The 13,907-nt window shown below is 37.7% G+C and overlaps 1 protein-coding gene across 1 annotated transcript in view; it reads right to left on the bottom strand.

Moving 5' to 3' along the window:
* Positions 1-13,907, bottom strand: part of CD109 (CD109 molecule) — a 141,469-nt gene that overhangs the window by 61,084 nt on the left and 66,478 nt on the right. Inside the window, exons 8-15 of the mRNA XM_032153087.2 lie at positions 12,105-12,201; positions 11,703-11,844; positions 10,899-11,008; positions 8,431-8,655; positions 7,731-7,832; positions 7,581-7,643; positions 6,361-6,537; positions 3,005-3,157 (exon numbers count right to left, since the gene is read on the bottom strand). Coding sequence (XP_032008978.1) covers positions 3,005-3,157; positions 6,361-6,537; positions 7,581-7,643; positions 7,731-7,832; positions 8,431-8,655; positions 10,899-11,008; positions 11,703-11,844; positions 12,105-12,201 — 1,069 coding nt within the window. The remainder of the gene's footprint in view (positions 1-3,004; positions 3,158-6,360; positions 6,538-7,580; positions 7,644-7,730; positions 7,833-8,430; positions 8,656-10,898; positions 11,009-11,702; positions 11,845-12,104; positions 12,202-13,907) is intronic.

Genomic DNA, 13,907 nt, shown 5'->3' on the forward strand with positions numbered 1-13,907 from the left:
ACCACACTTATAAGTGGATTAAATAAAAGCTTATTAAAAGACGTTGACTATTAGATTAGATTGAAAAACAAAAACAAAATATAATATGCTATTTACAAGATACACTTAAAAACTTACAAAAGGTTGAAAATAAGAAATGTAAAAATACACCAGGAAAATATCAACCAAAAGAAAGCTGAGAAAGCAATCTTAATATCTGAAAAATTTTAATGTAAATATACATATATTATATGTATATATAAACATACTTGTAAATGTATATATATTACACGCATATATATAATGTAAATAGAGACAGAGTGCACAGCACATCAGATGGGGTGTGTGTGTACGTGTATGTATACACATATATGTACACACACACAAACATACACATATGTAGGCAAGAAAAAATGAAATAATATATTTACCAAGATATTTAGAAAGCTATAAAATAACAGATATTATTATATTCAGTTAAATCAAATGCAAGATCTACAGACCTATAAAAATAATGTGAACTCAGGAAAAGTCAAAGAGAAAAAAATGACCATACCATTCAGGACATAGGCGTGGGCAAGGACTTCATGTCTAAAACACCAAAAGCAATGGCAACAAAAGCCAAAATTGACAAATGGGATCTCATTAAACTAAAGAGCTTCTGCACAGCAAAAGAAACTATCATCAGAGTGAACAGGCAACCTACAGAATGGGAGAAAATTTTTGCAACCTACTCATCTGACAAAGGGCTAATATCCAGAATCTACAATGAACTCAAACAAATTTACAAGAAAAAAACAAACAACCCCATCAAAAAGTGGGCAGAGGACATGAACAGACACTTCTCAAAAGAAGACATTTATGCAGCCAGAAAACACATGAAGAAATGCTCATCATCACTGGCCATCAGAGAAATGCAAATCAAAACCACAGTGAGATACCATCTCACACCAGTTAGAATGGCCATCATTAAAAAATCAGGAAACAACAGGTGCTGGAGAGGATGTGGAGAAATAGGAACACTTTTACACTATTGGTGGGACTGTAAACTAGTTCAACCATTGTGGAAGTCAGTCATTCCACAACCATTGTGGAAGTCAGCGATTCCTCAGGGATCTCGAACTAGAAATACCATTTGACCCAGCCATCCCATTACTGGGTATATACCCAAAGGACTATAAATCATGCTGCTATAAAGACACATGCACACGTATGTTTATTGAGGCACTATTCACAATAGCAAAGACTTGGAACCAACCCAAATGTCCAACAACGATAGACTGGATTAAGAAAATGTGGCACATATACACCATGGAATACTATGCAGCCATAAAAAAGGATGAGTTCATGTCCTTTGTAGGGACATGGATGAAACTGGAAAACATCATTCTTAGTAAACTATCGCAAGGACAAAAAACCAAACACCGCATGTTCTCACTCATAGGTGGGAATTGAACAATGAGAACTCATGGACACAGGAAGGGGAACATCACACTCCGGGGACTGTTGTGGGGTGGGGGGAGGGGGGAGGGACAGCATTAGGAGATACACCTAATGCTAAATGACGAGTTAATGGGTGCAGGAAATCAACATGGCACATGGATACATATGTAACAAACCTGCACATTGTGCACATGTACCCTAAAACCCTAAAGTATAATAAAAAATAAAAAATAAAAAAAATGACCAACTGGTTGTAAAAAAAAAGTTTTCAAAAAAAAGAAAAGATTGAAAAAAATGGTTGTATAGACTGAAGAAAATGTACAATTTTTCACAAGCAAATTAAATTTTACAATATTATGACCAAATCAACCCAACTATATATAGTTTTCTTTCTGATGTATTGTTAATCACTCTACTGAATCCATTAATAGACATAAATTATACAATCTAGTTTACAACTGACAATGGTACACAAGAATATCTCAAGGACATATAAATAAAAATCAAATGACTAATGAATATGGGATTCATTTATGCAATGCTAGATGTTCATATACTTCTTGGTTTGCAAGTTTTCTGCAGAGTAACATGATTTCACACCCTCAATATACTGCAAATTCCTGATTCAATGGGAACTGCAATTTTTTTTTTTTTTTTTTGAGACAGAGTCTTGCTCTGTCACCCAGACTGGAGTGCAGTGGCGTGATCTCTGCTCACTGCAAGCTCCGCCTCCCGGGTTCATGCCATTCTCCTGCCTCAGCCTCCCGAGTAGCTTGGACTACAGGCACCCACCAACACGCCCGGCTAATTTTTTGTATTTTTAGTAGAGACGGGGTTTCACCATGTCAGCCAGGATGGTCTCGATCTCCTGACCTCGTGATCCACCCGCCTCAGCTTCCCAAAGTGCTGGGATTACAGGCATGAGCCACCATCCCCGGCACAATGGGCACTGTAATTATTTACAACCATTATGTATAACCAAAATAGAACACACTTCAAAAATTACCTAAAGCTGTCTTATCCAAAGTAACCCAGAATTATGCAAGTCAATTTCCTAGTACTTTCTTGAGTGTCTTAAAATGTAGTATGAAAATGAAGGAAAACTATAGGTGGCATTTTTTATTGTATATATTTATGGAGTACAATGTGATATATCGATATTTGTATATACTGTGGAATGATTAAGCTAATTAACATATCTATCACCATGCATACTACATACTGATCATTTTTTGTGGTGAGAACACTTAAAATCTACTCTCTTAGCAATTTTCAAGTATATGGTACATTATCATTAACTACAGTCACCATGTTGTACCACAGACCTCCAGAACTTATTCCTTCCGTCTAACTTTAGGTGATAATTCTCATGAAATACAGCAAGGACACTTGACCACATAAGCTTCTTTCCAACATAACCATTATGATACAGATTATTTTTTATTTGGAAGCTTTACTAATTATTGACTTACACATGTAAAGGAACTAATGAAATTTTCTTTAAATATTTAAAGTAATACAATAAAGTTTCCTTTTTCTCTTGTAATACGTATTTTCATAATGAAAAAATAGCTAAACTCACATTTTCCACTGTAATATCATTAGAGGCATTCATCAGATTCACACTTTTGTCAACAGCTACAATCCCAACTATGGAGTCAGGCTGTGTCACAGAGATCCTAAGCGAGACTTTCTCAGATGGTTCAGCTTTCACTTTACTCCAATACAGCTTTATCTAAAAAAGAGAGAAAGGAGGATTGACTTGTTTCACTTTTTTAAAGCATATTCTTGCCAATAGCAGATCACTGGCTCAAAATATAGCAAAGATTCTACATTTGCCTTGGCTCAGGGATAATTCTAAAACCACACATAACCTTTCTTTAGGGAAAGGAATAAAGAAACTATCCTCAGAGTGTTTGCAAGTCATAGAACTTCTCACGGTGGTATAAATCTGAATTATTCTTCAATTCTGTATCTTTTTTCTTCCCTTTCTCCATCTCCCACCCCTCAGATCCCAGCCAGTGCTGAGTAGAAGACAGCAGTGTCTAGCATATCTGGGGAAGGCCAGTGTGCTAAGGAGAAACACAAAAGAAGAAAGAAACTGCAGATGCCTACATGTTGGTGACATGAACTTAGAAGTGAATGCAAGGAGAGCTCCTCGGGGACTCATAGAACCACCTGGACTGAGGGTGAGGGGAGGCCTTTCCAAGGGAGGGGGTGGTTAGGGCAAACACTAGTCCAGGCCCTCATGCTCTGTCTCCATGGCCTTCTAAACTTCCTCACCATTACCCTCAGGAAAGCATGGTCCTGGACCTACTAATACTTTATAAAGAGCATCAGTCATTGCATCACTGCTGAACCAAATGGCCTTGTCATGAGGCCCCTGCCTACTGGGAATTTTCTTTTTTTGTTTTTGAGATGGAGTTTCACTCTTGTTGCCCAGGCTAGAGTGCAATGGCACGATCTCGGCTCACTGCAACCTCTGCCTCCCAGGTTCAAGCGATTCTCCTGCCTCAGCCTCCCAAGTAGCTGGGATTACAGGCTCTCGCCACCACGCCCGGCTAATTTTTGTGTCTTTTTTAGTAGAGACGGGGTTTCACCATGTTGGCCAGGCTGGTCTCCAACTCCTGACTTCAGGTGATCTGCCTGCCTTGGCCTCCCAAAGTGCTGGGATTACAGACGTGAGCCACTGTGCCCGGCCCCTACTGGGAATTTTCATTTCATCTAGCTCTATCTCAACATTCTGCTGTGCCAGTGATTATAATGCCTGACCAAGAGGGCCTTAACCTTCCCCTCAAGTTGACTCTACTTTATAAAGACAGGCTTCTTCCTAACTATAAGCCCCTGAGCTCCCTTTCCTTAGAGGATTTATCTTAGAAAACATGCAATTATAAATTCTTTCTCCAACTCTTTGAGATGTAAATCTTTTCCCAGCCTCTGGCCAGTTTTGCAACCCAGGCATGCCTTTCTCAAGGTCCTCAGAGCCATCCCTTTGAAGTATAATCATCAAGAAAGACAGAATCCCAATTGATCTCAGTCTCTGTTGGGAGGGTGGAACCCTAACTTCAGTAAGTACTAATTAGCAAACACAGACTACCTAATCACATTGACCAACCTCCCAACAATGTCCTCCAGCACTTTCATAGGAGTTCACCCCAGTGCTTAAAAACTCTCCTGCCTTTTGCTTCAGCAGAGTTGAGTTTAATCTCTCTTCTATTGCAATAGTCTTGAATAAAGCCTTCCTTACCTGTTTAACTTGTCCAGTGCAATTTTTCTCTGACATGCCTCTCAAACCACTTTGTGGTTTGTAGGTTACTTTCTCCACCTACACACTAAAGCGTCGGGGAGAGGGAGCAGCATGTTGAAGACTCAGTCTTAGACCTTGTACTTCTCACTCTATACTCTGTACCTCAGAGACCCATGGCTTCAACTTGCACTTCTGTGCGGATGATTTCTAAACCTAAATCTCTTGCCCCTCCTACAGCTCATTCATTTATTCCATAGTCATTACTGAACATTAATAAACATTCACTAACTTTCTCTTGCTTAGACATATTCCATTTCCAATTATGTTGTTTCTTTATAAATGTGATGATTATCACATAAAAATAAGAGAAAGATAAATAGTTGCAAATGGAACTGAAAGTAATTTCCTATCTCTTATAGCTAATAAATTGCTTGAAAGTATGCTATTCATATACTCTGCTCCCTCAAAGTCCGTGATCTTTTACACTGTAACCAGCTTTAGAACCTGGTCTTGCTTTCTGAGATGCTTAAGCCTCCATAACTTCTACTTTAAAATTCACCTTTGTCAGGCAATTACCAGGATCACTAGAAGTCAAAAACTGTGCTCTACCACTAACAAAAACTTAGTGTTATCTTTTTAAGAACTCTTTTCATAAGCTAAAAAAATAGAAGTTTGTATTATATTTTAACAATCAAAGTGAGAGTAATAATTCTCAACAAAAGTAAAGTACAGGCCTGGCACAGTGGCTCATGTCTGTAATCCCGGCACCTTGAGAGGCCGAGGCAGGTGGATCTCCTGAGCCCAGGAGTAAGAGACCATCCTGGGCAACATGGCAAAACCCTGTCTCTACCAAAAATACAAAAATTAGCCAGTCTCATAACCTAGTCTCAAAAAAATAAATAAATACAAATTTTAAAAAAAGAAAGTACAGATCACTACTCTTATTTCTCAAATATTTTAACAAATAAAGGAAAAAGAAATAGAAGAACCATACTCTGCAAATCACTATTTAAAGGAATAATTTTTTACATAAGAGGATTGAGAGGGTAGCAGTTGTTAGTGACAGCAATGGCTCATTCTGATATACATGAGATGATGCAATCAGGTTTCTTTTCAGAGCTGGGGTCCAAAGGGATTTCCTACTCAAGCTGGTCACATTAGGCTATAAAAGGCACTGGTGCACTTGGAGACCAGATTCCACACAGATCCTCACATGCAAGGTAATCAAGCTCATTGAAAAGTTGCCCTGGGCTAGTTTCCAGCTAATTAAATAGATTAATGAAAGCCCAGCTCTGCTTCTACGTATTATCCTAGATGGTCTCACTCCCTCCCACACGCTTTATATCACTGCAATATCAACACCACACGAATTCTATGTTACCACTGGAATTTCACTCCTGAGCGATATTAATTCAACCATTTGAAAAATTCTGAAACAGCTTCATGATCTGAGTTAAAGTCTGAAAGACCAGAACCGTAGTTTACCAATAGGATATCAATCCCCAATCACTCCACAAGTGAAAATATATATACAGTGCTAAATATTGAAAAGTTTAACCATAGTTCTAGAAATAGAATAATAAAAATTTCTAACCAATTTGGTTTAATGATACTTTTCTAAAGAAATATTACATTTCTCAGACTTCACTAATACAAAGTTTTCTTTTAAACATCATTACCTTAAATCTTACCTTATTTTTAAAAACAAGCTGAACAGGAATTTTTAGAACATCACTTATAATTTCCCCATCATCTTCAATATAATACACAATTACACAGGCTTTTGGAGTCCAAGAATTTTCTGGTGTTAAAGAGAAGATTGTTGAATTTTGTTTTCCTACAGCCACCAACTGTCCCCTGGATACTACCTGAAAAGAATAGTAGATGGGTTTAATTTATTGCCAAACCTAGTAGGATCTCATCTGAAGCTAATTAGTCATAATTGTATGCATACACACAAATTCTTGAATTAAACCAGCTTCAAAGTCTTTTGGAATGCAGGAAAACCTCTCTAACAAACACAGAGAGCATACACTGAGAAACAGAAAATGGTAAGATTAAAGTAATACTGATTGGAGCAACAGTAGCTTCACAGTCAAGAATCTATTTTTGATTGCAAGGAATACAGGGCACCATTGGGAAAGTTGAATTAGCAAAATTACATGGTCATGGATAGCACTTTTTATTTTATTTTTCATTTTTCTTACATTGTATAATTTTCTATAATGAATATATATTGCTTATCAAATAGAAGTTTAAATTTTAAACATAAAACGAGATTTAGTTATCTATTTTAAATTGGAAATGCAAATATAGGTGAAGAAATAAAAAAGGGTTTTTATTTGATTGCAATGTAAAAAGGACAGGCTAAAAAGGTATGAAGCTGAGTTATAAAAATTAATAAGTTTAGTGTGGATATAAGGTAGACACCATTTAAGATGATTCTCAACCTAAATGCCCATCAAAGGTGGACTGGATAAAGAAAATGTGGTACATATACACTACGGAATACTATGCAGCTATAAAAAAGAATAAAATCATGTCCTTTGCAGGAAGATGGATGGAGCTGGAGGCCATTATCCTTAGCAAACTAATGCAGGAACAGAAAACCAAATACCACATGTTCTCACTTATAAGTGCGTGCTAAATGATGAGAACACATAGACACATAGAGGGGAACAACCGACACTGGGGCCTATGGGAGGGTGGAGGGTAGGAGGAGGGAGAGGATCAGGAAAAATAACTAATGAGTACTAGGTTTAATACCTGGGTGATGAAATAATCTGTACAACAAACCCCCACGACATGAGTTTAGCTATATAACAAACCTGCACATGTACCCCTGAACTTAAAAGTGAATAAAAAGATGATTCTATAATAGATCATAAATTTAGATTCTATAAGAGATTACCATATAGCTTAACTCCTTCAATCGTTTGTTGCCACTAACCACCAACTCAAAAGGCGATCCCACCTAGAAAAAAACCTTAATTAATATGTACATATCCAAAGCAAGATAGTCCAATTATACTGTAATTCTCAAGTGAGTTGTAAGCATTACCTTTATATTTTCATCTCTTGTTTTTAGTTGGATGTATGTCTTACTAGGAGACTTAAACAGACTATGAACTGCCATGCTACTTTTACTACCAAGGAAATAGGCCTATAATAAAAGAAAAAGGAGCTGTAAATGTTCATCTTTAGTAACACCTTGAGAAAAGATGCTACCTGCTGAACAATTATTAAAGACCCAATTCATCTTCACTTTTTTTTAATGCAAGAAAAATACATTCACCAGACATTGGATTTTCATCATTTTATAGCGTATACTGTAAAGAAACTGACAGCTTTAAAGCACAGGAAAGGAATATATATACATACACATATACACACACACATATACATATACATATATATGTATATATATGTATATATATTTATATTTCATTTCAGTTCCTGCCAAAATAAAATTTCAAATGACTGACCTCAAACACTAGACTGGGAATTTGAGGAAATTCTCCATCATATCTTCACATTGCTATACTTTACTGTGCTCTTCGAAATGAACTTACAAGAAAAAATTTAGTCTAACCTTCAGCCACTGTCATTAAATAACTTTTACCACTCTCCTCCATTTTGTAAAATAGAAACATGTGTCCACTTCCTATGTACTTTCAGTTCTGACAGGTTGAGTGCCTACCACAAGATTACAACTGTAATGGTGTTGTTGCAGTGACACAATGATGGGAAACAGATGGCACCTTCAACTGTAGCTCACTGGAATCCTCCAGGATTGGGAATTCAATCTTAAAAGTTCCACTTTGGGGGACAGTATAATTTATTTTCTGAACAGCTTCCATTTTCTGATTTCCACTGTTAGATCCGCTCCAGTACTCGGTATAGTTTCTCTGTGTCACTGTTATGACTACATTATTTCTTCTTTCTTCAAGAGTCAGTTGGCTGCCATCAGCACGAGTTACCTTCACCTAATGGTCAAAACAAAACATCTTAAAAACACAAAGGATTTAAATACAATTAAATACAGTTTCCATCTGTAGTATTCTCATGAAATTGAACTCTCAAAAATTATTGGTAGCACTATAATATCCAGATTCAGTGGCGTCTCTCTAGGAGGCATCCAACATCACTGATTACTCCCTTGTTAATATTATGGATTCCCTTACCTTCCACGGCTCCAAAACAACCCCCTTCACTTCCTACCTCTCTTTCTGCATCCTCTCAGTGTCCTTTTCAGTTCCTCTTCCCTCTCCCTAAATGTGGGAATTTTGGACATCTGTTCTTCTCCCTTCCTCCAAGGTCTCAGCACTCCTGTTGCTTAGCTTGTCATCTCTGTGATTGTACCCTAAAGCCAAAATTCTCATCCTCGCCTTGCTCTGGGGTTCATGCCCAACACCTCCAATTACCTGCAGGAAATTTCTACTTGGATATCCTGGACACCTTGAATTTACACATCTAAAATGAGCAAACATGTCATTTGCCTATTTTTGCTAACATCACGATTCTGCAAGACTTTACATTTCTGAATTTTCCCTCCCTCTCCCCATCCCCCAAATCCAATGAACACCAAAGTCCTATGCTTCTCTCTTCCATCCTCTCCACTCCCACAGCTACCACCACAAGGCTGCCCATCCCCTCACTCCTGGGCTACAGCCATCCTCCTGCACACAGCCTGAGCAATGTCCCTCAAACACTACGTGAGTGCACCCTGAACTTGCCAGCCAGACCTCTCCTTGTCTCACTTCTTATCTTGCTCCCCACCTCCCACTCCCATGCCCAAGCATTTAAAACCTAACTAATCTTTTAAAAAACAGTTTAGACCATCCTCTTCCATAAAGCATCCCATAATAACCCCCATGCCTATCCCACAGCCAACTCTCCCTCCCTGAACGCCCATGGTTTTACTCTACTCACTCAGAAATTACCATTTGCAGCCTCAATTTTTTAAATTTACCTTTTCAAACTGCCTAAATTAAGATCATTGAAATCAGAAACTACCTAAAACATCTACCGACCCACTCAACAAGTGACCCCTCCATTCTTTCTTTCTTTGTTGTTTTAGTTTTGTTTTTTTTTTCTTTGAAATGGAGTTCTGCTCTTGTTGCCCAGGCTGGAGTACAATGGTGCAATCTCCACTCACCACAACCTCTGCCTCCCGGGTTCAAGCGATTCTTCTGCCTCAGCCTCCTGAGTAGTTGGGATTACAGGCATGTGCCACCACACTCGGCTAATTTTTTGTGTTTTTAGTAGAGACGGGGTTTCTCCATGTTGGTCAGGCTGGTCTCGAACTCCTGACCTCAGGTGATCTGCCTGCCTCTGCCTCCCAAAGTGCTGGGATTACAGGCATGAGCCACCATGCCCGGCCTGACTCCTCCTTTCTTTAAATCAGAGATCAGCCGACTACTGCAAGCTGATAGGCCAATCCAGTATGCTTGTAAATAAAGTTTTACTGGAACACATTCCACTCTCACTTATTTATAAATTGGCTATGGCTGCTTTCACGCTACAATGGCAGAGCTGAGTAGCTGTGACAAAGACCACATGGCCACCAAGCTGAAAATATTTATTGTCTAGCCCTTTGCAGAAAAAGTTTAGCAACCCCTGCTTTAAATCCCTACAGAAATTAATTTGTAACACTAATCTTAATCTGCCATGAGTTATAGTTAAGTATATATTTTCCTGTCACCATTACAAAAACTGTGAACCTGAGGGTAGGGACTGAGCCCTTCTTGGCTCTATAGCCCTGCCCCACACCATGTCTTGCTCATTGTCAAAATTCACACAATTAATGTGTTAATTCAACATTATCTCCAAAAAATGAGATTTGTTGATAATTTTTTAATGTAACATCTTTGCTAGAACTACAATTAATCATTATAAAAACCAAATTGAAATTGAAATTTTTGACTACCATGTAATTATTTCAATTAATTAATAAAAGCTTCAGTGTAGCAATCCACATCTAACTTAAATTGCCTGTAAAAAAATACATTTTCAAAAAAATATTTTTATTGTTGTTGAAAACTACTTTTTTAGAAAAAATAGACAAAGGTCATTTGGAAACAAATCTACATGGCCCACATATCTAAAGAGACAAAGTTATATACTTTTTGGCTTAAATTTTTAGGAAAGCATTGAAAATATTATTTCCCATTCTATTTCATTAAGCTGAACTTACTGCTATGGACTGGAAATAAATATACCAACTTACAGTGGCTGTGAAGTTGAGAGATGGCTTCAAGACAGTAGTATAATCAAAAAACTCAATGATGTAATCATGTTGCTTGAAGAACACATTAGTGCTTGCATTTCTTGAAATACCTTTTTTGGAAATTGCACAATTTAGAAAGCAAAAGTAACGTTTCACCAAAAGCTTCTATCCACCAAATCTCTCCATCTAACCTATTGCAAAAAGGGTTAAAAGTATCAGGGCACATAAGCCTCATTCCCATATTGGCTTTGACACTACAAGCACCACACAGTTCTATTATGTTCTCTATGGATCTCTTCTAAGCACCATTGCTGCCATTCTACCACAGTGACATGTACAACAGCAGCAAATTAAGGCCAATGAAAGAATAGTCTTTTGCTCTTTCGGGAATTGGCTAAAGTTGTTGAAATAGTAACAGAAAGGTCCAAGAAACTCAATTTTATTTTCTTATTAAAAGTGAAAACTGTCTAGAAACAGCTGAGAGTTCAGTGATTTTAAAAAGAAGAAGGTTACCAGCTGAAAATGTAAGCCTTTCCATGTAGTTTTCAGGAGGAAAGAATAGAAATGGAAAAAAAAATTACAAAGAGCTATCATATGTGGTTGAAGTAGTGACTTTCATAGAAAATAAGGTCCCCCATTGTAAAATCATCCTGCAACTTAGACTAACAGTCATAACAATTTCAATATTAAATAGCATCTTTAGAAAGTCAATGATGCTCCCAAATAAAAGTGCCAGTTATAATAAGAAAGATGATACAGCAGTGTCACATAAAAAGTTTTACCTTCACTTTAAAGTCTACAAACCTGTAACTGATTCTGTCACTGTGGCTAAAATTTCTACTGGTCCAGGGGAAGATAGATCCAGGTATTCAGAAAGTCCATTTGAAGAATCCATTACATTTTTCATCTCTTCATCATTAAAAGAGAAGTTTGCAGATCCATTTATCTGTTTTGTTTAAAAGTTCAGTATTATTTATCATTTTAGCAATTCAGATTTTAGAAATAAAACTCAAACTAAGTTACAACAATATGATAGCTCTGGTACCATTTTAATCGCTATAATTGCATAAATTCTCATTTGTTCAATACTTGAAAGCTCTTGATTTTCTTACACTTAACTTTTTGTTAATTCAGTACTAAATCTTATTTCTAGAAAAATACACATATTTTACCCATCACAAGTTATAAAATGTCTGCAAAAGTTACCTTAAATGTTTTTGTAATATTTTTCTTCTTTCCCCAAAAGGATAAAGGTAAAAACGTAAGTGTTACATCTCCTTTCACTGGTTTCCCATATGTATACCTGAATAATTATAAACATAGTCTTTTTATGTATCAACTTGATATTGTCAGAACACAATAAAAATACTACTTTCAATAGCATACATTAGCAATCTAACATCTTAAAAAATCTTAAAAATTGGGCTGGGCGCAGTGGCTCACACCTGTAATCCCAGCACTTTTGGAGGCCAAGGTGGGCAGATGACAAGGTCAGGAGTTCAGGACCAGCCTGGCCAACACAGGGAAACCCCGTCTCTATTAAAAAACATGTACCCAAAAACTTAAAGTATAATAATAATAAAATTAAAAAATAAATAAATAAATAAATAAAAATAAAAATACAAAAATTAGCTGGGCATGGTGGCAGGCACCTGTAGTCCCAGCTACTTTGGAGGCTGAGGCAGGAGAACTGCTTGAACCCAGGAGGTGGAGGCTGCAGTGAGCCGAGATCGCATCACTGCACTCCAGCCTGGGCAACACAGCAAGACTCTGTCTCAAAATAAATAAATTTAAAAAAAATACATTATGGGATGGCAAAACACTAAAAAGAGAAAATTTTAAAAAGAAAAAAGTTACATTGAAAACATACTCCTGCTATAATTTTTTAAACTAAACCCAACAAAAATGTCTTTAATAAATGGTGATCCTGGATAGGCACAGTGGCTCACGCCTGTAATCTCAGAACTTTGGGAGGCCAAGGTGGGTGGATCACGAGGTCAGGAGTTCAAGACCAGCCTGGCCAAGATGGTGAAACCCCATCTCTACTGAAAATACAAAAAAATTAGCCAGGCTTGGTGGTGGGTGCCTGTAATCCCAGTTACTCGGAGGCTGAGGCAGAGAACTGTTTGAACCCAGGAGGTGGAGGCTGCAGTGAGCCAAGATCGTGCCACTGCACTCCAGCCTGGGCAACAGAGCGAGACTCCATCTCAAAAAATAAATAAATAAATAAAAAATAAATGGTGATCCTTGAAATTAAGTTTCCAAAATGGGAAGACTTTTAACTATAGTGGCTTAAAACAGTTCTTAACACACACTCTGCCCAACCTCTGACCATCTGAAAGACTCCAGAAAATACCTGATCATAACTGGGAGTGACAGTTTCCTGTCCAAAGATTTTTTAAAGATTACAAAAATCTTTCACTCCTAGAAATCTGGACTGGCCCATTAACTGAATGCCCACGAAACTTCGCAGCTTTACAAGATTTTTAAATGTCAGCTGATGGTGCAATCACCATGGTCTATTGCTGCATGTTCTGATATTAGCCAGGAAGGTTTATTAGACCATAGATTCTGGAGCACCAAATGTGCTCGTGGCTGTCAAAAATTGATTTTTTGCTGAAAATTTTTTAAAAAGAATAATTTTTTAAAGCCATAGTACCAAACTTAGTTTCTGGGTGTGTGTGTGTGTGTGTGTGTGTGTGTGTGTTTTTAGACACAGTCTCACTCTGTCACCCAGGCTGGATGCAGTGGCATATCTCGGCTCACTGCAACCTCCACCTCGGGGGTTCAAGAGATTCTCCTGCCTCAGCCTCCTGAGTAGCTGGGATGACAAGCGCACACCACCATGTCCAGAGAATTTTATCTTGTTTTATTTTATTTTTTGAGACAGAGTCCCACTCTGTCAACCAGGCTGGAGTGCAGTGGCGCGATCTCGGCTCACTGCAACCTCTGCCTCCCGGGTTCAATCGATTCTTCTGCTTCAGCCTCCCGAACAGCTGGGATTATAGG

Source organism: Hylobates moloch, unplaced genomic scaffold (genome assembly GCF_009828535.3).
Source record: "Hylobates moloch isolate HMO894 unplaced genomic scaffold, HMol_V3 SCAFFOLD_2, whole genome shotgun sequence".
In the NCBI taxonomy this organism is placed as follows: domain Eukaryota; kingdom Metazoa; phylum Chordata; class Mammalia; order Primates; family Hylobatidae; genus Hylobates; species Hylobates moloch.